This window comes from Malus sylvestris, chromosome 10, assembly GCF_916048215.2.
Source record: "Malus sylvestris chromosome 10, drMalSylv7.2, whole genome shotgun sequence".
NCBI lineage: Eukaryota > Viridiplantae > Streptophyta > Magnoliopsida > Rosales > Rosaceae > Malus > Malus sylvestris.
In genome coordinates, this window is record NC_062269.1 from 6,659,875 (window position 1) to 6,682,245 (window position 22,371).

The following is a 22,371-nucleotide window of genomic DNA, read 5'->3' on the forward strand; positions in this document are numbered from 1 at the left end:
CTTGTTCATTTGTAGATTTTTTGTACGTTCTTATTCTTAGAATTTTTTTTTATAAAATTTATTTGATAAAACGTTAAAAAAAAGTACAATGGCTACAAATTTGGAAACCACAATGAACGAAACTTTTTACATTCAAGGATTTGGACCACGAAGACCCACGAGGCTTAACGCAACAACGAGTGGAGCGGCACCACCCCCACGGGGCACCACCGTGGCAGCCATTGTAGTAGCAACCACGACAGCGACCCTCGACCAACCTACTGCCCACGGTGAGCAGGCCATCTCGCAGCAGCAGGCCTAGGCCAGTGCCATAAGGCAGCCAGCCCAGATTTAACGAGCCCAAGCAGCTGCGGTAATTGGAGCAGCCCAAACCTTGCTGGCTCAAGGCCAGCGTAAGCCCATTGCTCTTCAAAGCTGAGCCCAAGACCAGAGGGCCCAAGCTACGTCACTCTAGTCCACATGGGCCCAAGCCCAATATAAGTCGGCCCAAGCCGCGACCTGGTGCGAGCCCAGTGCGCTCCCAAGCCTAGCCCAGGCCCAGTACCCACATGCGCCATATGCGGAGCAGCCCACTCTTGTGGCCCTTTTAGCAGCCCAAACCGGTTTAAACCAGTTCAACCGTCCCGACTTCAGATTTCTGGACCAACGATTGAACCGAGGGTATTTTCACCCCATTTCTCCTCATATTTAACATTTTCCAACTCAAATCTCTCATCTAGTGTCCATTACACTTCCACTACTCAAGAAGACGCATACCGTTTAAGCTCTTCCGACCCAAATGGTGAACCACACTTGTTTCAATAAGTCATAGAGATGACAAGCGCCCTCGTACAACAGACGACCTTAGTGAATCAGCTATTGTAGCGCACCTTAAACGAGGTGTCTCGAAGTAGGACAAGGGTAGACGACGAACCTCTTCAGCAATGTCCCAGCAAGCAGCCATTCGACCAGTCAAGAACTGAGCGTTCTGGAAGTGTACACTCCCGACTAGGTTCCTAAGATAGCGGATACTCTCGTCTTAGCGTGCGGAAGAGCGTGCACTCTCAGCTAGGCCCACGGACGAGCATATACTCACAGTTGGGGCCATACTCTGATAATCAACATGAGCAACCTTCCAAGCGAAATGTATGTTTTTTTGTTTTAATTTTTTCCCTATGCCTTTAGTAAAACAAATGATGATGAATTGACTTTTCTCACATACCTAGGTCACCTAATCTTAGGTTATGTGAAGAACCTAATCTTTTTGTCACCCAGTGAAAACAATTGGGGGGCAAAATTTGGTGCCAAAAATTTGTGAGGAATTTAGGCTTGCTATGTGACGAACAACATTCCAAAATTGTTTTGTATCCCACAATAATATGTGTGTGACGCTTTTTTTAAATTCCTCACCTATTATACTAAAATGTGATGAATATATAGGCGTCACATAAAATGTTGTCACCTAATCCATGTTTTCTTGCAGTGTACATAAGCAGAAAAGGACAATCAATAAATCAGAGGGCAGCTCATCAAAAGTACAAAGCAGCCTAGAGACTAAGTCGTCTACTTACCGATGATAAAAGTCGTTGGAACACACAACTCAAGGGAAGAATCAGACTCCTACTATCCACTTATCTCCAAAGTCTCCCTGGCCCAATCATGATCTCCCTTGCTCGAATGATTGAATAGCCTATGACGAGATCACTACCCAACTCCTTCAATGTGGCCTATGTCAAAGAAGTACCAAAATTTGTTGACGGTCAAATCCAAGTCGAAGAATTGGCTAAGATTGAGGAATCCTGCCATCACATAGACCACATTTAAAGAACATTAAGCGGGGGCACACTTCATGGAGCAAAGCACTTCTTGGAAGAAACGCGGCATGGGAAAAGTAAATCCTAACACAAAGTAATAGAGGTGAAACTTGATGGCTCTCTGAGCCCTACTACATGGCTCACGACTGCTAACTTCCTTGACATGGCCACCCCGAAGGAATGGCGTGCCTATATGCCTAAAGAAAGTTGTCATCGGAACTAATTTTGAAGTGAGCAGCCTTAAAGTAGCCTACCTTACTCAAAGACCTGCCTTGACGATAGAACGATGACACACCATCATCACTTTTGTGGCTTGAAAAAGACATACTCAAGGAAATTCTACAAAGACGCGAGGAAAATTCGTTAGATGGCTGCACAAAAAAAAAAAATTAGGTTTCACGGCCGAAAGATAGCAGCTAAGAGAGCCCAGCTCGCGTTGGCTCCTATCTCCCCTCTCGACCCAATCCAAATAGAGGGAGGGTTGGTGCTCCCGTGCATCCTTATCTCTTCTCACACACAGGCCCGAGCCCAGCAAAAAGAAGGCCTGCACCTCCTTGACCCAATCCATCACGATAGCCTGGCCCGTGCTAGGTCCAGCCTAGCGCTCATCAGCTCGGCCCAAGCTGAGCGTCACCTAGCCCAGCCAGCCGCCGTCGCACCAAGCTGCTCCATAGTAGCAACTATGTCGTGGCTCCCCAACCAATTTTTGACACATTCTTAACCCCTGTCGAGCCAAATTTCAAGCCCCGAGGCTCCTGAAAATTACAAAGACAAGGAAAAAAATTAATTTTTTCTTATCTTGGTGTGGTGTGAAGACGAAGAAAGCAATGAAAGACGGTCATTTGCAAGGGCAAATGTGAACAAATATCCTTTAGCTTTCTCTCTCTTGTAGGGTAAAATAAATTTCTCTCTGAAGTTGATTTAATCATCTACTTAAGGTAGACATAAATAGACTTTAGAAGTGATTTATTTCCCTTTCCTAGAAGGATCTAAATTCTAATTAATGAGGGAATCTACATCAAAATAGGAAACAATATTATTTCCTAAAGCTAGAAAAGATCTCTACACATCAGCCCTTTCCTGCAAGTAGCCCAACAGGTGTGGGGGCATTTGTGGAGTAAAAAATAATCAAGAAAATTATAGAGGCGGCACGTGGACTTTTAGGTAAAAAGGACAAAATTACCCTCGAGACACATCGGGATTCTCACGTTCATGCAATAGACAATAACGGCTCAATCAAGAAAGAGTCAAAGATGGTATTTATTCAAATTCATCTTATCATTCCTCATCAAATCCTTACTCAAAAGGTAACTCCCAATTTTCCTATTCAATTTAGGATTAATTACCAAATTAATTGCAAGATATTATTTCACATAATGTCTTGCAATTATATTCAAATTACCACCATAAGTGGCCCGTCCCTATTCTCCATATAGGGCCGGCCACACCCCTATATATAGTCTCATTTCTCCACAAAAAATGAAGTTCAATCTCTCCCAAAAATCCCCTAACTTTCTTTCTAAAATTCTAATTTTGGCATTGGAGATTCTTCGGCCAAAGCCCCTCCCCCCCAAATTCATCATGGGCGCGTGAGGCTCTTGGCCGTAAGCGTAAGTGTTTTTATTTTGTAGGTGCATTTTTGTCAAAGGAGAAGAAGGCGGAAATTTGCATCCACAAATACTATATCATTTTAGTTGTATATCTTACTATTAGATAATGAATGTATTATATAACATGTCCATAGGCAGTCCCTTGTCAAATTTTGGTTTTCCTACATCCTAGTAGTAGTATGATTATTGCATAGGAAAATGTTGGGGGAGCTAATATTTTGTAGATTGCATCTAAATTGTCTTTAAAATATAATTATGGACCCTATATCTATCAGAGAGATGGTGATGTAAGGAAGACTATATATTTAAATCATATTTTGTAAACCACATAATGTTGTTGATGATATTTTATCATTTAAATGCTTAATTAACGAATTTGTTTTCTATTGGTGACATATTGTATGGTTTACAAATGTGATCTAAAAATGTTTTCCTAACATTTTACCTTTTTAGACCACAACTAAACCATCTCTCGAATAGATATAGGGTCTTCTACACAAGTATGTCTCATCTGTATTAGAGAAATAATTTAAATGTGATTTACATAATATAGACTTCTAAGAATTAATATAGAGAAAATTTAATGTAAGTCCATTTTTTAGCCCCATTAGAAATAGTCCACTTTATTGAAATGGTCCGATGACTACGATTACACGTCAGCTTATTTTTATTTTCATACCGAATGCACCCCTAAGCTTATAAATTGTAGTAAACCACATTTAAACCATAACAATACAAGTATGTCTTATCTCTATTAGAGAACTCTAATTGAAAATTAATTATACTTTATTCCATGTATGACATGTTTAACTGTTTATATCTATACATATCTTTTACATGTATTGTACATTAATTAGTGTTTGAGGTTGAATCATATCATTTTTTTTTATCAGTTTTTTCTTTTTCAATGCAAAGCAAAGGTATAAATAAAACAAGAAATATTATTTGTTCAAAACAAAAAAAGAAACCTGCAATTGTTTTTTTTTTCATCTCAAAAACCCCTTGCAAAAGAGGGGAAATCGGCCACATTAAATTACCTTCTGGAGAGGTCTGTTTGATTTCCAAAAACGGCTCAACAATAGTTGGACAAGCTGAAGAGGTCCGTTTGATTTCCAAAAACTGCTCAACAATAGTCGAACAAGTGGAGAATGTTGGGGTGAACTATCATATCACATGTTTAATTGTTTATCTAGTAGCATAGTATGATTGTTGCATAGAAAATATTGGGAAAAATATTTTGTTGACCACATCTTTTTTTTCTTAATCAAACTTTTGACTACATCTAAATCATTTTTATAAAGAAGTGAGACCTATATATATTGTGTACTTTACTTTTATTAGAGTGGGTGATGCAGGGAGACTGCATTTTGTAGACCGAGTAATTCTAGGTATACCATGTGTTTAAAGTTAAACTATATTTTATAAATCACATGAAGTTGTTATTGATAATTTTTTTTTATTACTCCAGTGCTTGATTAACGAATTTATTTTTTATTGGTAGCACATCATATGATTACAAATTTTGTCTAAATAAATGTCTCCCTAATGTTTTCCTTTGTAAACCACATTTAAACCATAACAATACAAGTATGTCTTATCTCTATTAGAGAAATAGTTTAAATGTAGTTTACACATTATGGACTTCCAAAAACTAATATATTGCCCATACATGTAGGTTAACAACAAATTAATATATATTTTATTCTTGCTGGACGACAGATTTGAAACTTCGGTCAGCGTTGGCCAACTTATGGGGTAAGAGTAGGAGCGTAAGAGTGATTGCCTTGTAAATATTTCTCACGAGTAGAGTCAGCCATATATTATCCTGCCATTCTGCTCTATAAATACCAACTCCCTTTTCCATATTTCTCCACACCATTCAAACAATTAACTTTCCTTTCCCTCACCTCCTTCCTTCTGGATATACAAAAATAAGACTAGTATTCTCAGCTTCTTTCTCTCTCCTTCCACCAATGGCACCTACAGTGACTTCAGTGGATGCATCCGAGCCCAATGTAGCAAGCATCAAAACCTTAGCCGGTTCAGATGCTCTCACTTCTGTACCTTCCGAGTACGCCTACATCATGGATCCCAACGATAAGGGAGATGCAAACGACCCAGAACACTCAATCCCCATCATTGATTTTGCTCTTCTCACCTCTGACTCCCCAGATGAACGGGCACAAATGATCCAGAAGCTAGGAAAAGCTTGCCAAGATTGGGGTTTCTTTCAGGTATATTCACACTTTTTATTAATTATGTATGCTTGAACAGGTGCAAAATTAACTAATAAAATTGTAGTTTGATAACTATTTCGTTTCAAGTTTTTATTTAAAAAAAATATTAAATTGAAAACTAAAATAGTCACAAGTTTTCAGATTTTAATTTCAAAAAAATGAAAAATAAAAAACAAAATGGTTATTGCTAATATGAAACATGAAATAATATTTTCATGCACTTGATGTCTTTTAGGTGATCAACCACGGTGTACCAGAGAGCTTGATGAAAGAAATGATCGACGTGTGCCGAAAATTTTTTGAGCTACCGGAGGAGGAGAAGAATGAGTTTCATACAAAGAATCTGTTGGACCCAATCAAGTGCGGCACCAGCTTCAACGTCGCAATTGACAAAGTTCGTCTTTGGAGGGATTATCTCAAGGTCATCGCACACCCCGAATTCAACTCACTCTACAAACCTGCTGGATACAGTGAAGTTTCATTGGAGTTCAGCAAAAGAACCCGTGCAGTGGCAACCGAAATATTGAATGGAATATCGGAGAGTTTGGGATTGGAGGCCGATTACATTACCAAGGCCATGAACTGGGATCGCGGCTGCCAAATTCTGGCAGCGAACTACTACCCGGCTTGCCCACAGCCCGACCTGGCAATTGGTATTCCTCCTCATACAGATCATGGACTAGTGACTCTCCTTATTCAGAATGATATGTGTGGCCTTGAAGTCAAGCACAATGATCAGTGGGTCTTGGTGAATGCTGCCCCGGGCGCTTTTATTGTTAACGTCGGTGATCAAATGCAGATTCTGACAAACGACAAGTACAAAAGCATATGGCATCGAGCAACTGTGAACAACACAGCTACTAGGATATCGATCGCCGTACCACATGGACCGGCACTCGACACCCCTGCCGTACCGATCCCAGAGTTGCTAGAAAAGGAAAGCGAAAAAGCAAAGTACATCGGAATGACGTATGAGAAATTCATGGAACTTCAGGCAAGCCCCGCTGCCTACATGATGCCTTGCTTGGACCACCTAAGGGTCAAGGACAGTTGAAGAAAATAAATGCATGGTGGCCGGCTTGCCGGCGTTTCTCTGTTTTCTTTATGTAGAATAATATAGGGACACTTTGGATGTAATCTCTAGCTATCAATATTCTTTGATTGAAACCTTGTTAGTTTTTAGTTTTTTATTGAGATCCCTGACATTAATGTAATAATGTAAGTTACTATATTTTTTAAATTAAAAATTAAAAATTAAAATTTGTAATTGTTTATATTAATGAGATTTTAAATAAAATCCATAATTTATGGGATTAAAAATAATAAAATATAAATTATACTCTCTATTATATTGTGTGTGTGTGTGTGTACATATATGTATGGGTACATTAACCAAAATTAACAAAATGTTATTGTACCAAAACATGGATACATTCTCAAATCAACGAAAAAGAATGTACCCATATAAATTTAAACATGGATTAAAATTTTGAATGGATTTTATATTAAAAAAAGAGGGTACATTTTACATATAACAAATTGATATATTTGAGAATGAGTGCATTTAAGTTTTAAAAAATTGAAAAATTATATGAATGAGTACATTTAAGATTAAAAAACTGAGAATCTTTTTATATATAAAAAAAACTAATAGGTACAAACTTAATTTAATTTAATTTTTTATTATTTTGGAAATGTTTGAATTGAAAATTAATTAGAAATTTAATAGAGGTGAGAGTATTAAACCCTAAATTAATTACTAATTTTTATATTAAAAAATTATATAATAAACATGTAAATTCATTATCACATTATTGCTAGAGATTTGAATTAAAATTTAAAAACTAATAAGATCTTAATAAATAAACAATAAAAATTATGGATCAGATATTAATTTTTCGAATAATATATGCTCCTGTATGAACTTTGATTCGCTATCAGAGCAGCTTGCTGAGTTATTGTCCAACGTTTCTTGCGATGCGGGTCTATGTCTTGTGTAAATCAGTGGGGCCTTCTCATATCATCACATTAATATCATCAACATTAATTGATTTCTGATAGCCTAAAGATTCCTAGCTAGGTAGTGTTTAAATCAGTGGGAGCTTCTAGTCATCGATTGGAGAAATTTTTAGTTGTAACAAAAACATAAGTGGTACATTATATGTTTTAATAAACGTGGTGAGAAATTTTATTTTTTAAGTTATTAAATTCCTAGCTAGGTAGTGTGTAAATCCATGGGAGCTTCTCGTCATACATAGGAGAAATATTTAGTTGTGACGGGAATACTAGTGGTACATCATGTGTTTTAATAGAAGTGGTGATAAATTTTATTTTTTAAGTAATTAACTTTTTAGCACACATATCTCATCATTTATATAATGACACATGGTGTACCATTCTGTGTACCGGTCACACTGAAAAATCTCTCCATACATAGGAGTCGTTTATATACCCCAATGATATACCGGAGTTTAGCAGTTCCACCCATCTGGGGAGGGCAATGACAAATCAAGTTACACTAACACCAATATTTACTCTCTAATTTCATAAATGTCAGTTTTAATAAAAACTATCAATTATAGCAACAAAAAAAAAACCATGTTTAAATAGACCAAACTACCCTAAAAATTAAAATCAAATTACATTACACCTAAAATCGTTGGAGTTCCTTTTCATTCAAACTCACAACAATAATGCGTATTTGTTACCGGACCACCCACCGCCGCAACCCTCTCCCCTTCGGGCCTCTGCTTATTGTTCTCCTTCATATTATTTTGAAATGTTCAATTAAAAAAAATTAAAAAATTAATTAATTTTTGTTCTTATACTTTTGGTATGCCTTGAAAACCTAACAAATCAAAAGAAATATATTGGCAAAGTTGAAGGAGGGTCTGGCTAATTGGGAGCAACGACGACATGTTGCCATCTGTTCACCGATCATCAGGAGCTCTACCTTTTGTCAAAAGCCCATCACAATTGCATGTAAACAAACAAACACACGAGCATTTCTGATTGATTGGGAAGTGGGGATGAGACTGTGAGGTGACAATACCAAGTTTTCATGGAAATGAATTCAGGTTCATTCATAAACAGGTGGACTTGCCATAATTTTATCAAACAGTGTTTGGATTTAGGGTTAGGTTTGTTATTAACTTCAAGGGTATTGAAGTCTATTCCAGTGAAATTTCATATATATTTGATAGTTTTTATTAAAATTGATATTTATAAAATTAGAGTGTAAATTTTGGCTATATTTGATAAATTCTCATGGCGATGTATCTTCAAATTCCTACTATATTATAACTCTCCAATATTTTGTAATGCTAAGGAGACTACATTTTTATATTACCTATAGTGTGTCATCTCATGCTGTAAGTGATGCGTAAATTAGCATTTAACCAAAGTGATGCAAGCCATATGTGTGGAGCCAAAAATAATCACAAGGCGACATGTAGATTTTTGACAAAAAAAGACAAAACTACCCTTGAGGTAAACCGGGATTCCTACGTGCAATCAGCAAACAATTATCCTTCAACCAAGTCAAAAGTGCCCAAAATAGTTATCAACTTAAAACCTAATTTATTCATATATTTCCCATTTCATTATTTAGCTAATCAATTAGCTAAATAATATACTTATTCCTTTCATATTTCCTAAAATTGACTAATTAAGGGATTAATTACCTAATCAATCCCTTAATTATCAACTAAACCTCCAAATTATAACCAAAAACCCACTAGGGCCGGCCATGCCCTTTATTTTCTGTTTGTTGCTGCCATTTTCTCCCCCTTTTTATGACATTCAAATAGCTAGTTAATTAGGTTATTACTATTTGCTAATTAACTAGCCAATTATTTCCATAACTCCCCAAAATAACTAGCCCATTATCTCCATAACCCCCCAAAATAAATCACCATTTCCTCTCCTATAAATTGGGTCCCATTTTCACAAAACACTAGTTCCAATTCTCTTACAAAAAATCCCAAATATTCTAAACACTATTTCTCTCTAAAATTCTAACTTTGGCATCGGAGGTTCTTCGGCCAAAGCCCCCCCCATTCATCGTGGGCGTGTGAGGCTCTTGGCCTTAACCAAAGGTGCTAGTTGTTTTGTAGGTGCAAAATCGTCCAAGATCGAAGAGGAGAAAATTTGCATTCACAAATTGGTGCTTTCATTGAGAGTTGAAATCCATACTCGTAGAAGACTCTCGCACAAAAAGGTTTTTTCTTTATTTTCTAGTCCATTTGAATATTTTTCATACGTTCTTATTATTAGAATTTTTTACTTGCAAAGGTTCTTTGATAAAAATATAATGACTAGAAATTTAGAAAATTCCATAAGTGAAAATTCTAATATACAAGAAATGGGATTGCGGAGATCCGTGAGGCAAAATGCGACAATAAGGGGAGCGGCATCACCACCACGAGTTTCCACCATGGGAACCACCGCGGTGGCTACCTCGGTAGCCACCCACGGCGAGGTCCATGGTGCCTTCACCACGGCCACCATGGGAACCACTGCGGTGGCTACTTCGGTAGCCATTCGTGGCGAGGTCCATGGAGCTTTCACCACGGCCCGAGCCGTGCCATCCAAGGCTCACGGTACCAAGACCACGACCCAAGCCGTGCCATCCAAGTTTATGTGGACCCAAGCCCAAGCCTCGCATTCACATGCACCGCGCATTGAGCAGCCTGCTTCCGTCGAGCAGCCCACTCCCGTGGCCCAGCCTGCTCTCGTGACCCAGCCTGCTCCCGACGAGCAACCCACTCCCGTGGTCCAGCCTGCTCCCGACAAGCAGCCCACTCCCGTGGTCCAGCCTGCTTCCGTCAAGCAGCCCACTTCCATGGCCCAGCTTGCTCCCGCCAAGCAACCTGCTCTCGCGGCCCAGCCTGCTTCTGCCAAGCAGCCTGCTCTCGTGACCCAGCTTGCTCCCGACGAGCAGCCCACTCCCATGGTCCAGCCTGCTTCCGTCGAGCAGCCCACTCTCACGGCCTAACCTGCTCCTGCCAAGCAGCCTGCTCTCGTGACCCAGCCTGCTTCCATCGAGCAGCCCACTCCCGTGGCCCAGCCTGCTCCTACCAAGCAGCCTGCTTTCGTGGCCCAGCCTGCTCCCGACGAGCAGCCCACTCCCGTGGTCCAGCCTGCTTCCGTCGAGCAGCCCACTCTCACGGCCCAACCTGCTTCTGCCAAGCAGTCTGCTCTCGTGACCCAGCCTGCTCCCGACGAGCAGCCAAGGCCCAGACTACTCCCGTGGCTTTCCAAGCAGCCCAAGTCGGCCCAAGACTATCTCAACCATCTGGACCTACTATCGAGCCGGGAGCATTCTCACCATATTTTTTCACGGATTTGACATTTCCCAACTCAAATCTCGCGCCCGGAGTCTACCACTCTTCCACTGCCCAAGGAGGCGCATTCCTTCCAAGCTCTTCCAATCTAAATGGCGAACAACACTTGTCTCGACAAGTCATAGAGTTGACGAGCGCCCTTGCACAACAGACAACCTTGGTGAATCAACTTTTGCAACGCATCGGGATCCAACGTGCAGACGGACATTTCCAGCAGCGTCCTGGCAAGTAGCCACTCGACCAGCCACGAGCCGAACGTTTGGGCAGTGTACATTCCCGTCTTAGAGCGCGAAGGAGCATGCACTCTCGACTAGGCCCACGGAGGAGCATACATTCACGGTTGGGGTCATACTCTGATAGTCAACATGAACAACCTTCCGGGCAAAGTGTCTATTCGCAGCAAAGCCCACAAGGAGCGTCATCCACCTCACATCAGAGTCGGCAGCATGACGGACGGAGAGAAGCAGTCACTCAATCCAGCTCAAGTTCAACCAGCAGCCTGCGAAGAACTCGCTCGCCTACTAGGAACGCACCACAAGCACTGCATCCGCGGCATAGACGAGCCAAACACATGGAAGAGCAGCCTAGACCAGCAAGTCATGACTGGGGGCAGCCAAGAGCTCCGCTACCCAACAAAGGCAAATTCAGGAAGAAGTAGAGAGACTCTTGACCAAGCGATTACATGATTTCCAATGCAACGAGGTCACCGACGAGGCACTACGACGGAACATAACCAACATAAGCAGGTCACCCTTCACGGAGGAGATCTAGCAGGCAGAGCCTCCACGCGAGTTCAGCATGCCACATTTCACATCTTTCAAAGGGGATGAAGACCCGGAGAGACACTTAAAACGTTACCAAAGTGCAATGATCCTTTATCGAAACAACGATGATCTCATGTGCAAGATATTCGCCACCACTCTACAAGGCGAGGCGCAAGATTGGTTCTACACCCTGCCGCCACAATCCATCCGAAATTTCTACGAACTTTCTTTGGTTTTCACCAAAGAATATTCATCCTATCGCTCGATAAAAAAGAAGTCTGACCATTTGTTCGACGTCAAGAAGAACCCAAATGAGTCACTTCGCGACTATGTGAGGAGGTTCAAAGTAGAGAAGGCAAAAATAGTCGGATGCAACGACTCGATAGCTAGAGCAGCCTTCCAAAAAGGACTTCCAGCAGACCACCCGTTATTCGGAAAATTGATCATGAAAGAAGATCTAACTCTGGCAGACTCTTTTGCTTTAGCAGAGAAGCATGCACTTTAGGATGAGGCTCGCCAATGCATATTCAAGGACTTGAAGAAGTACCCGACATCACATCCCTAGAAACAGCGGATGACTTATTCGCATGTTTGACGGTATCTAAAGTAGCAATAAGCTCTACCATCATGCGAGAAGAGCTGGGGGCCCGACTACCTGTATTCTACAGTTACCTGCAGTCATCATCATGACGCACTATTCTGTCGAATCTAAACTGGCGGCGATAAAGGCATAGACCCTGGCAGATGCAAAATTTTCTGACGAACGTAACAACTCGGCCCAACGATGCCCCGAAGGCAGTCGATCACACTTTAGCCGCACATATTCCCTCAATGGAGATTTCTGGCATTCGCATGTCAACGGCGCATCCAACTACAAAGGCTCGTGAGCAGCCGTGGTTCGTGGCAACCGACTACTTCACTAAATAGGTGGAAGCAGAGCCCATGACGACCACAATTCAGACGGACATAGAGCGCTTCATATGGAGGAACATCATTTACCGATTTGGCATCTCTTAATCCATCGTCACCAACAACGGCCTGCAATTCATGGGCAAAGATTTGGCGAAGTTCTTCCAAAAATATGGCATCAAGCAGCATATGTCCATGCCGAGATATCCTCAAGGCAATAGGCAGGCCGAAACATCCAAAAAGATGGATCTCATCTGGGAAGGTGTGTACAAGCTCAGCAGAATAGGCGGCACGAGTAATTATACCCCCGCTACCATGAAACGATAAAAAGATCAAAAAGTAGTGGAGCGCCTACAATCTGAAGAAGTACCATGTGTGACCTCCCACTACATCAAAGCCCGAAGACTCAAGAAGCTCGACGGGCACCACCTCACAAGTCGAGGACTATCCAGTTGTTATGCAGTTCCTACCTTACAGCTAAGTTCTCGTTCGTTTCACTCGTTTTTCAATGAGGAATTCAGAAGTAATCACAACTTGGCTCGGCTGCATGCTTATAACAACTGATCACTCCGAAACTTCAAAAGAAGATTGCGCCCTTCTTAGGGACCCATCGCAGGAATTGCGCCCCCCGAGGGACCAACCATGCTCTCCAGTGCGAGAGGGTAAACTAATTGCTCTCCAGTGCAAGAGGGTAAACCAATTCCCCGACACCCATATGGGTCAGCTCTCCAAGACGGGAGGATAAACTTTACACTCCGAATATCCAGACGTGGATGAGCCTGGCTGCCCTAGTATAACTAGATGCACGATGGCTTGCGCCGGGATTCCTAGAAGTAGCCGCAATGGTCTTTTTCAAGGCTTAGCTAACTGAAGGATTTTGGGTCTCTTGGCCTAATCTGTGGGGAACCGGGCCCTAGAGACGGAGAGGGCACATTACACAGTACATTCGATGGACGGCTGCCCTGGAATCCTAAAGCTGCTACTGAGTGCACTAAGGTAGCCTACGGATTCCGGAAGACTGCCTACGGCTTGCCCTTCGAGCAGTAAAGCCGCGCTAGACTTAGGCAACTGCACATTCTTGTGAAAGGTTAAACAAGCTAGCGCGCATATACGAAGTTTTATCCACTGCCGACATGCTATGTAGTCGATAAGCTTCACCTCTGCCAAGCACGGAACAACCTACACCAAGTTCTCAAGTGTTGTGATACTTGCTACGCAACCTACGGAATTGAAGAAAGTCAAGGTTAATAACCTAGTGGTTACGCGGACTTGTATGCTTCTGTAAGTAAGGCATCCGGCTGCCAACCCTATGGCTAACAACTTTGCAAAGTTCTACACCAACACCTACGGCTGCATAGGCTATGCGAGTTTGCTTATAAAAAAGTAGCATGCCTGCCACTGGTCTATCAAGTCTAAAGGTTAGGGCATGAACAAAAGAAGTGAAGATGAAGAAAAACGAAGGAAAACATGTTTATAAACAACTAGCAAAGGCCGAAGGAGTTCAAGCAAAATAAGAGCTACAAGGAAAAACAAAGAAAATCCTAAAGGCTACCTAAAATACTACACTACAGCAGCTTCGACATCCCACGACTACTCGGTCGCCACACCTTCATCCGGCGCTTCACCCCCGGCTGCCCCAGTCTGGGCACTAACTTCTCCAACTACTTCACCAATGGAAGCCTTAAAAATAAAAGCAAGCAAGTCTTCTGGAGAAATAGAGAAGCTCATCCACTCCCTTCTTAGCATAAGCAGCAAAACGAAGCTCAGAAATTGCAAGCTTACGATCTTGAATCTGAGGCGAATCAATCTCAGCAGCAAAGGGAGCAGGCTTTGGTGCCACTTTAGCAGCAGAGTCCACCTTACCACTCTTCATAATAGCAAGTCTCTACAAAGGTGAACCGAACTTGGCTCCCAAAGAACGTCCTGGTACAGACTTCGGCACTGGGGGCATGATAAAACCTTTACGCTGAGCAATCTTATCCACAATTGTACTAGCCTTTCTCAACATGGAAGACGCCACATGCTCAGATCTAGCAGCCTTATTTTTCTTCCCATTGGAAGAAGTCATGTCAATCACATACCTCTCGGTAACAAGCAGACCCTCATAAGCAGTAGAAGAAGTCTTTAGTTTTTTCTTAACTGGCATCTCATGAGCAGGCGGGGAAGATCTCTTCTTTCCATCTTCATTCATAGTAAGCTTCACGACAGTGATCAGACGAGCCAATGCATCCGCCTTGATCCTCTTTACCTCCTCTTTCTGGAGCAGCCCACATTTCTTTCAGCAAAGAGGACTAAGCAACCAACGACATTCATGGTACTCAGCAGGGGAGCTCAACCCAGCATTCCAGCAGGCAGGAGGCATGCATGCCCAACATTCCAGCAGCCCATGAGACCCGCAATCTCCTTATTTCTCTCAATCGCCAGCCTGGCCCGAGTCAGGTCCAAGAGCCCAAAGGACATGAGCCATGCGGCTCGCCTAGCACTGCGCCCCAGCGCCACAATCCTCGACCCCAGCTGCACAAGCTGCCCTTGGCTCAAGCCAAGCCAATCTACCCAAGCAGTGGTCCCTGCCACGACATCTCCTCAACCCATGCCAAGCCAACTCCTGGCCCCTGCCAGCCGACGTGCCGCACCACCCCGACGGCTGCCCTGCAATAGCACTATCCAAGAAGAAGGCAAGAAAAATTAAATTTTTCTTACATCAGTGCGACACGGAGAAGACGAAGAAATCAACGAAAGACGGTCCTTTGCACGGGCAAGATGTAGAAGATTGCTAGAGGAGGGGGAACAAATATCCTCTAACTTTCTCTCTCTTGTTGGGTAGAATAAATCGCTCTCCAAAGTTGATTTAATAACCCACTTAAGGTGGAATTAAATAGGCTTTGAGAGAAATTTATTTCCCTTTCCTAGAAGGATCTAATTTCCATTTAAAGAGAGAATCAACATCAAAATAGGAAACAGTCTTAAGTTTCCTAAAGCAAGAAAATCTCTACACCTGTTGCCCTTTCCTACAAGCAGCCCAACAGGTGTGGGGGCATTTGTGGAGCCAAACATAATCACAAGGCGACACGTAGATTTTTGACAAAAAAAGACAAAACTACCCTTGAGGTATACTGGGATTCCTACGTGCAATCAGCAAACAATTATCCTTCAACCAAGTCAAAAGTGCCCAAAATAGGTATCAACTTAAAACCTAATTTATTCATATATTTCCCATTTCATTATTTAGCTAATCAATTAGCTAAATAATATACTTATTCCTTTCATATTTCCTAAAATTGACTAATTAAGGGATTAATTACCTAATCAATCTCTTAATTATCAACTAAACCTCCAAATTATAACCAAAAACCCACTAGGGCTGGCCATGCCCTTTATTTTCTGTTTGTTGCTGCCATTTTCTCCCCCTTTTTATGACATTCAAATAGCTAGTTAATTAGGTTATTACTATTTGCTAATTAACTAGCCAATTATTTCCATAACTCCCCAAAATAACTAGCCCATTATCTCCATAACCCCCCAAAATAAATCACCATTTCCTCTCCTATAAATTGGGTCCCATTTTCACAAAACACTAGTTCCAATTCTCTTACAAAAAATCCCAAATATTCTAAACACTATTTCTCTCTAAAATTCTAACTTTGGCATCGGAGGTTCTTCGGCCAAAGCCCCCCCCATTCATCGTGGGCGCGTGAGGCTCTTGGCCTTAACCTAAGGTGCTAGTTGTTTTGTAGGTGCAAAATCGTCCAAGATCGAAGAAGAGAAAATTTGCATCCACAATATGTCCATGAAACCTCTCTTTTTGTTTGGTGAACCATATATATGCATACTTTTTTTTAATGTGAATGTTTATGTATATTAATTGGATTCTTTGAAATTTCATTTCCCAGAATAAATAATACCTTAACACTCTGTTTGGATGAATTTTTTTAATATTATTAAGAAATTTTAAAATGACATAATATTATTTTTTAGAATTTGTGATTTTCTAGTTTGGTTAATCTAAAAGTACAATAAGATTTGAATACGGAATTTGTTATATTTAAACTCTCACGCATAGAAAATGAGAAATGATACATATTCATATGAAATTTAAATTTGAGAATTGGAGGTCTCAAATTCTAATTTTCTATATTTATAAATCCGAATAAAGAAATTGGTGCATTCCAATTTATAAATTTAACTTATGTTAAAATTCTATGTTTAAATCTCTCATTTAAACATAGTGTAAATCCGACAAACTAGTTCAAAATGAAAATTTGACTTTCTCATTTGTTCAAGGGAACTAATCCCCTGCAGAATGTAATCCCCACACAAGTTAAAATGACTTCATTTTTCTGAGTACGATTCTTTTCCTTCTTTTTTTCTCTCATTTTCTTTTCTTTCTCATTTGAATAGTCACGATTAAATCATATCAACATCTTTTGCTAAATTTTTATAAAAAAAAATAAAATAAAATATAGAATGTGAGAAAAAAAAATAGAAAGAGATGAAAAAAGAAAAGGAGAGAGAATCATGGTCCTCATTTTCCACCAATTTTTATGTGTAGGAACGCCATCCAACCTTTTAAGTTTAACTCTTGCGTTTAGTCTCTATCTGAGTTGACAGGAAATGGTTCTCTGGTGAATCAGACAAAATGACCGTGTCAGAATCCCCCATCGAAAAAGTAGGTACTGAATCCCTTCCTTGTGAAAACACATCTTGTATAAAAAAAGTTACGATAAAAAAGATGTTTAGTAAAACAAAAATTTATTTATCAACACACTTAAACAAATTTACAAAGTTCAATTATCTACTTCTTTCATATTTTATCTTTAGTTAATTATACTTCTTCTTCTTTTTTTCGTCAAAAGATAAATTTTGTCAAATTAGATGTTAAATTAGCCACTAACGGCGTTTGAACTCATGCTGTCATGCAATGATTCAACACCTTTCTACCACTGTGGTAAATGGTCACTTGCAATTATACTTGTTCGTAATGCTATTTTTCTTTTGTATTTTAAAATTAATTTTGGAGTTAAATAGATAATTTTATTTTCATAGAACAAACTTGCTAAGTACGCGCTTACAAGGCATACAAAATAAAGGGCTAATCTCAATTTCTTACTCTGAAGTTTCTTAGTTTTCAACATTTGGTACATCATGTTTTTTTCGTCCCAGAGTGATATTTAAAGTCATAATTCAGGAACACTTTCATACATCCATTAAGTTTTCTGTTAAAATCTCCTTTAACTGATGACGTGACGTCTACATGGACAATGATTGGGCACCACTTGGGCAATAACTAGATGTTACGTGGATATTAAAACATTAAAAAAATTAAATTAAAAATAAAAAATTAAAACTAAAAAATTTAAAAAAACTAAAAGCCTAAAAATTAAGAAACTAAAAGAACAATTTTTTTTTTAAACCGAAGATAGGATAGATTAGAGACGAATAGGAATGTTTACATCGTGGGCTAGAACATTAAACAAAAACTCTGGCCCAATACAATCCCAAACAAAATCACCACCTTTCTGAAAAGCAAACTTCGCCACCGAGTGAGCCGCACGGTTACTCTCCCTCGGCACAAACGAAAATGTCACAGACGTTAACCTCTGTACTAGAAGCTCGATGTCACCAAGGATGCATTCAATACTGTAGTCATGTGTAGATTCCTTCTTTAGCATCTGGATGATAACCAAAGCATCAGATTTAATTACCACATTGTCAAAGCCATTATCAATGCAGGCCAACAGAGCGCTCCGTATAGCACACGCCTCAGCAGCTGCCGTACTGTGACAAAAGCTAGTTCCCGACCCTCCAGCAGCTTGAAGCAGACCCGCAAAGTCACTGCCCACCCATCCCACTCCAGTGCGCAGAGAAGACTTACACCAAACCGCATCGGTGTTCATCTTGATAGAACCAAATTTTGGTTTCTTTCAGTGAGATTACGAACGATTCGCCAGCTGGTGGGGTTTTAAGTGCATTTGACATTCTCCCACAAGACCCTGGGACAGAGCCTCACGGTATTCGGAAATATTCTTCCTCCATAACGTCATGACTTCCAGGTGTTATCTGTGTACACCATTGAATACCAATTCATTTCTATTTTTCCATAGTCTCCAGAGACTGAAAACAAACTTCTGGAGAATCTCCTCACCCTTGTCCGTATTCTTGACTCTAGTACAAATTTTATCCCAGCTTCCCAGGAAGTCAGCTCCAGCCAGCTCACGGGAATTTAGATGTAGAGGGGAGCAAGACCAAAATCGATGGCTGAATTCACAATTGAAGAATAAATGATTTTCAGGTTCATCAAAGGTGTTACATACCCCACAGATATTTTCGACTCGCATATGGCGTCGTTGAAGATTGTGACGCACCGCCAAAGCGTTATTGCAGCACTTCCAGATGAAGAATTTAATTTTGTTGGGTACCTGCAACCTCCAAATCTGTTTCCAGACCAAGTTGTTCCTGCAGTGTTCACTTGGCGCTCCCCGACCTTTCCTGCCCAGAGCGCCGTTCTCCATCAAATTCATTGCCACTCCATACCCCGTTTTTACAGAATAATCGCCATTCACCGTATAGTGCCACACTAGTTTGTCGCAGCAGCCAGACTTACTTAGAGGTATGCTTAAAATTTGCCTCACTTCATCCTGGTTGAAACCAGCCGAGATAACCTCTTCCTTCCAGGACTTTGAGACCGGGTCAATTAGATCTCTTACCATAGTTCCTTCTAGTCCGCTTTTCAGAGTAACCAAGAAGGTTGTAGGATTTGGAATCCACGGATCCTTTCGAATACATATGCTTTCTCCATCTCATACCCGCCACCTTACACCATGTTGAAGTATCATACGGGCTTCATAATTACCTTTCCAGGCCCACGACATGTTCTTCCCTCTTCTAGCATCCTTGAATGCTTTCCTTGGAAAGTATTTATCTCTAAAAATAGTCGCAAGAAGCGAGGTGGGGTTTTGGATCAAACGTTAACCAATCTTAGCAAGGAAAGCGAGGTTAAAGCACTGGATATCCTTAAAACCCAAACCATCTGCCTGTTTTTGTTTCATGAGCCGTTCCCAGGAAATCCAATGACAGCCTATTCTCTGATCATTTCCTCTCCACCAGTAGTTGTGGATTACTTTTTCTACATCCCTACACACCCCAATGGCGAGTTTAAAACAGCTCATGGCGAAATTTGGAAGAGCCATAGCAACTGCCTTTACCAGAACTTCCTTTCCAGCTTGGGATAGGAATTGCTCAGACTAACCCACTAATCTAGCTTCAATCTTATCCCGAATCTCCGCAAAGACAACTTTTTTGGAGAGTCCAAAATCAGCCTGCAGTCCAAGATACTTCCCAAAACCATCCTTGTATTGTATCCCCAACGTTTTCCCAATTTTCTTCTTGGTCTGTTTAGATGTCGAAGTTCCAAAGAAAATCGAACTCTTGGACAAATTAATTTCCTACCTAGATCCTCTAGCATACACTTTCAGGACATCCGCAACACCTTGGGCCTTTTCAACCGTGGCATTCCAGTCATCCGCAAAAAAAAAAAGGTGAGTAATAGGAGTCCCATTTGGTGTCACCTTGTAACCATGGAAAACTCCACGTTCTAGACCCTTCCTAATCAGCATGGAGAAGCCCTAAGTGCAGATTAGGAAGATGAAAGGAGATAAAGGATCCCCTTGTCTTAAGCCCCTCTTCGGTAGGATATAGCCGTCGGGGAGCCATTGATAAAGATGCTAAATGATACAGTAGAAATGCATTCCTTCACCCTATTGCAAAACATCAGCGTAAACCCCAGTTTAATCATCATGGAGAGAAGGAACTCCCATTCCACACAATCGTATGCCTTTGCCATGTCCAGCTTGAAGGCCATTCCTTTATGGTTTTCCTTTCTTTGATGGTTCAGGGAATGAAGAATTTTGTGTACCATCAGAATATTGTGCTGTATTTGCTTCCCGGCTATAAATGCAGATTAATTTTCGCCAATCACCTTCGGCATAACCTTTTTGAGTCTATTGGTTATCACCTTAGCCAAGATCTTGTAGCTAACGTTACATAAGGCAATAGGTCTTAATTGCGTCATGTTCTTTGGGCATTTCACCTTAGGTATAAGGACTAAATTTGTGTGATTTAGTTTCCTTAAAAGGGTTCCTGAGTGCCAAAACGCTTTGATGGTTTTCACCACATCCTCGCCCACTGTTGTCCAGTGGTCTTTATAGAAGCACCCAGAGAATCCATCAGGCCTCGGGGCTCTTGAAGATGGAATTTGAAAGGTAGCCTCCATAATTTCTTCATCAGTGATAGGTGCCACTAGGTCGCGGTTATCTTCAGGGGTCACCCTAGTCTCCATACAGTCTTCTACTTCCTTAATTTGGCTAGGCCTGCAGGACTGAAATAACCCAGTAAAATAAGAGTTGGCAATATCACAGATTTCTTTTTCACTCTCATGCCATTTTCCGTTGGAATCCTCCAGACCCTTAATCTGATTGTGTCTTCTTCTTCTCAAAGTTTGAGCATGAAAAAATTTTGTGTTTTTGTTACCCTCTCATAGCCATTGAATTCTGGATTTAGCTTTCCAGTAGGCTTCTTCGTTCATGTGGGCGGCCCGAAGATTCCTCTCTTTTATTTTAACCTCCTCGGAAGCAAACTGATTAGACATGTAAGCCCTTCTGATCTATTCCTTTAAATTGTCAATGGATTTCTTTGAGTTTCTGCCCCTGCCTTTATACCACACCTTAAGGCTTTTCCTGAACTTTTTCAGTTTTTCGCAAAACCGGAAGGCTTGGGATCGTCCGAACTTACCTTCCCATTCATGTATCACAAGATTACGGCATTCCAACAGTTTACTCCAGCGGGCATCATAAGAGAATTTTCTTCCTCTCCACGCTTTAAGCTTCTCAGTGGAAAGTAGAAGCATGGCATGATCAGATCCTTCAAGTATCATATGTCTGATTTTAGTATCTGGATATTGGTCGTACCATCCCATCGTTGCTAATCCCCGATTGAGCCTTTGTTAGATAGGTAGGGACTCTCTATTGTTTCTCCACGTGAAGGGATATCCTTCATATCCCAGGTCCATGAGCTCGTTCCTGGCCACGAACTCTCTGAAATCCCTCATACTAGACGTCGGTCTGTAATTACCTCCTTCATTTTCTTCATTACAGATGATGTCGTTAAAATCTCCAATTAGAAGGTAACAATTTCTGTCCTGATCTATTCTATTGCCCAAACCCTTCCATTGTTCCTTTCTTTTCTTCTCATCTGTACTTGCATAAATGGCGAAGAGACATCACTGTTTGTTTAAGTTTTCGTCCCATATCTTGACTTCAATCATAAACTCCTCAGACTTTAACAAAGTAACCTAAGATCCATCTCTCCAAAACACACATAGTCCACCACTGAGACCTTTCGGTTCCACAGCGAACATATATTCCAGGCCAAGATTCATTTTCAAAAACACATAGCGACTGCTCTTGTTTTTGGTTTCAAGCAAGATCACTATGTCAGGGGTGTGAAGCCGGTTTAGTTCCAGCAGGATGTCAATTGTCAGGTTACCCTCGATACCCTGGCAGTTCCATGTGATTAGCTTTATGGAGCATTGGAAGACCCCTTAAGGCTGGTCTCCTCCGCCTTTGCGAACAAACTCCTTCTTTGTTTAGTGGTCTTCGGTTCTAAGAAAAGTACTGGCACCGTAGATTCTACATCATGGAATGATCATTTTCTGCTGT

At 40.9% G+C, this 22,371-nt stretch overlaps 1 protein-coding gene across 2 annotated transcripts in view; it reads left to right on the top strand.

Annotated features, from left to right (window-relative positions):
* The first annotated feature begins 5,261 nt into the window (after positions 1-5,261).
* The window catches only part of LOC126586652 (2-oxoglutarate-dependent dioxygenase 19-like), a 55,557-nt gene continuing 38,447 nt past the window's right edge, over positions 5,262-22,371 (top strand). The window contains exons 1-2 of one of the 2 annotated variants that reach the window (XM_050251572.1): positions 5,262-5,637; positions 5,876-6,907. In XM_050251572.1, coding sequence (XP_050107529.1) covers positions 5,377-5,637; positions 5,876-6,694 — 1,080 coding nt within the window. In that variant the 5' untranslated portion in view covers positions 5,262-5,376 and the 3' untranslated portion in view covers positions 6,695-6,907. Of the gene's footprint in view, positions 5,638-5,875; positions 6,908-22,371 lie in introns of those variants that run through there. The other variant, XM_050251571.1, reaches the window with a different exon arrangement.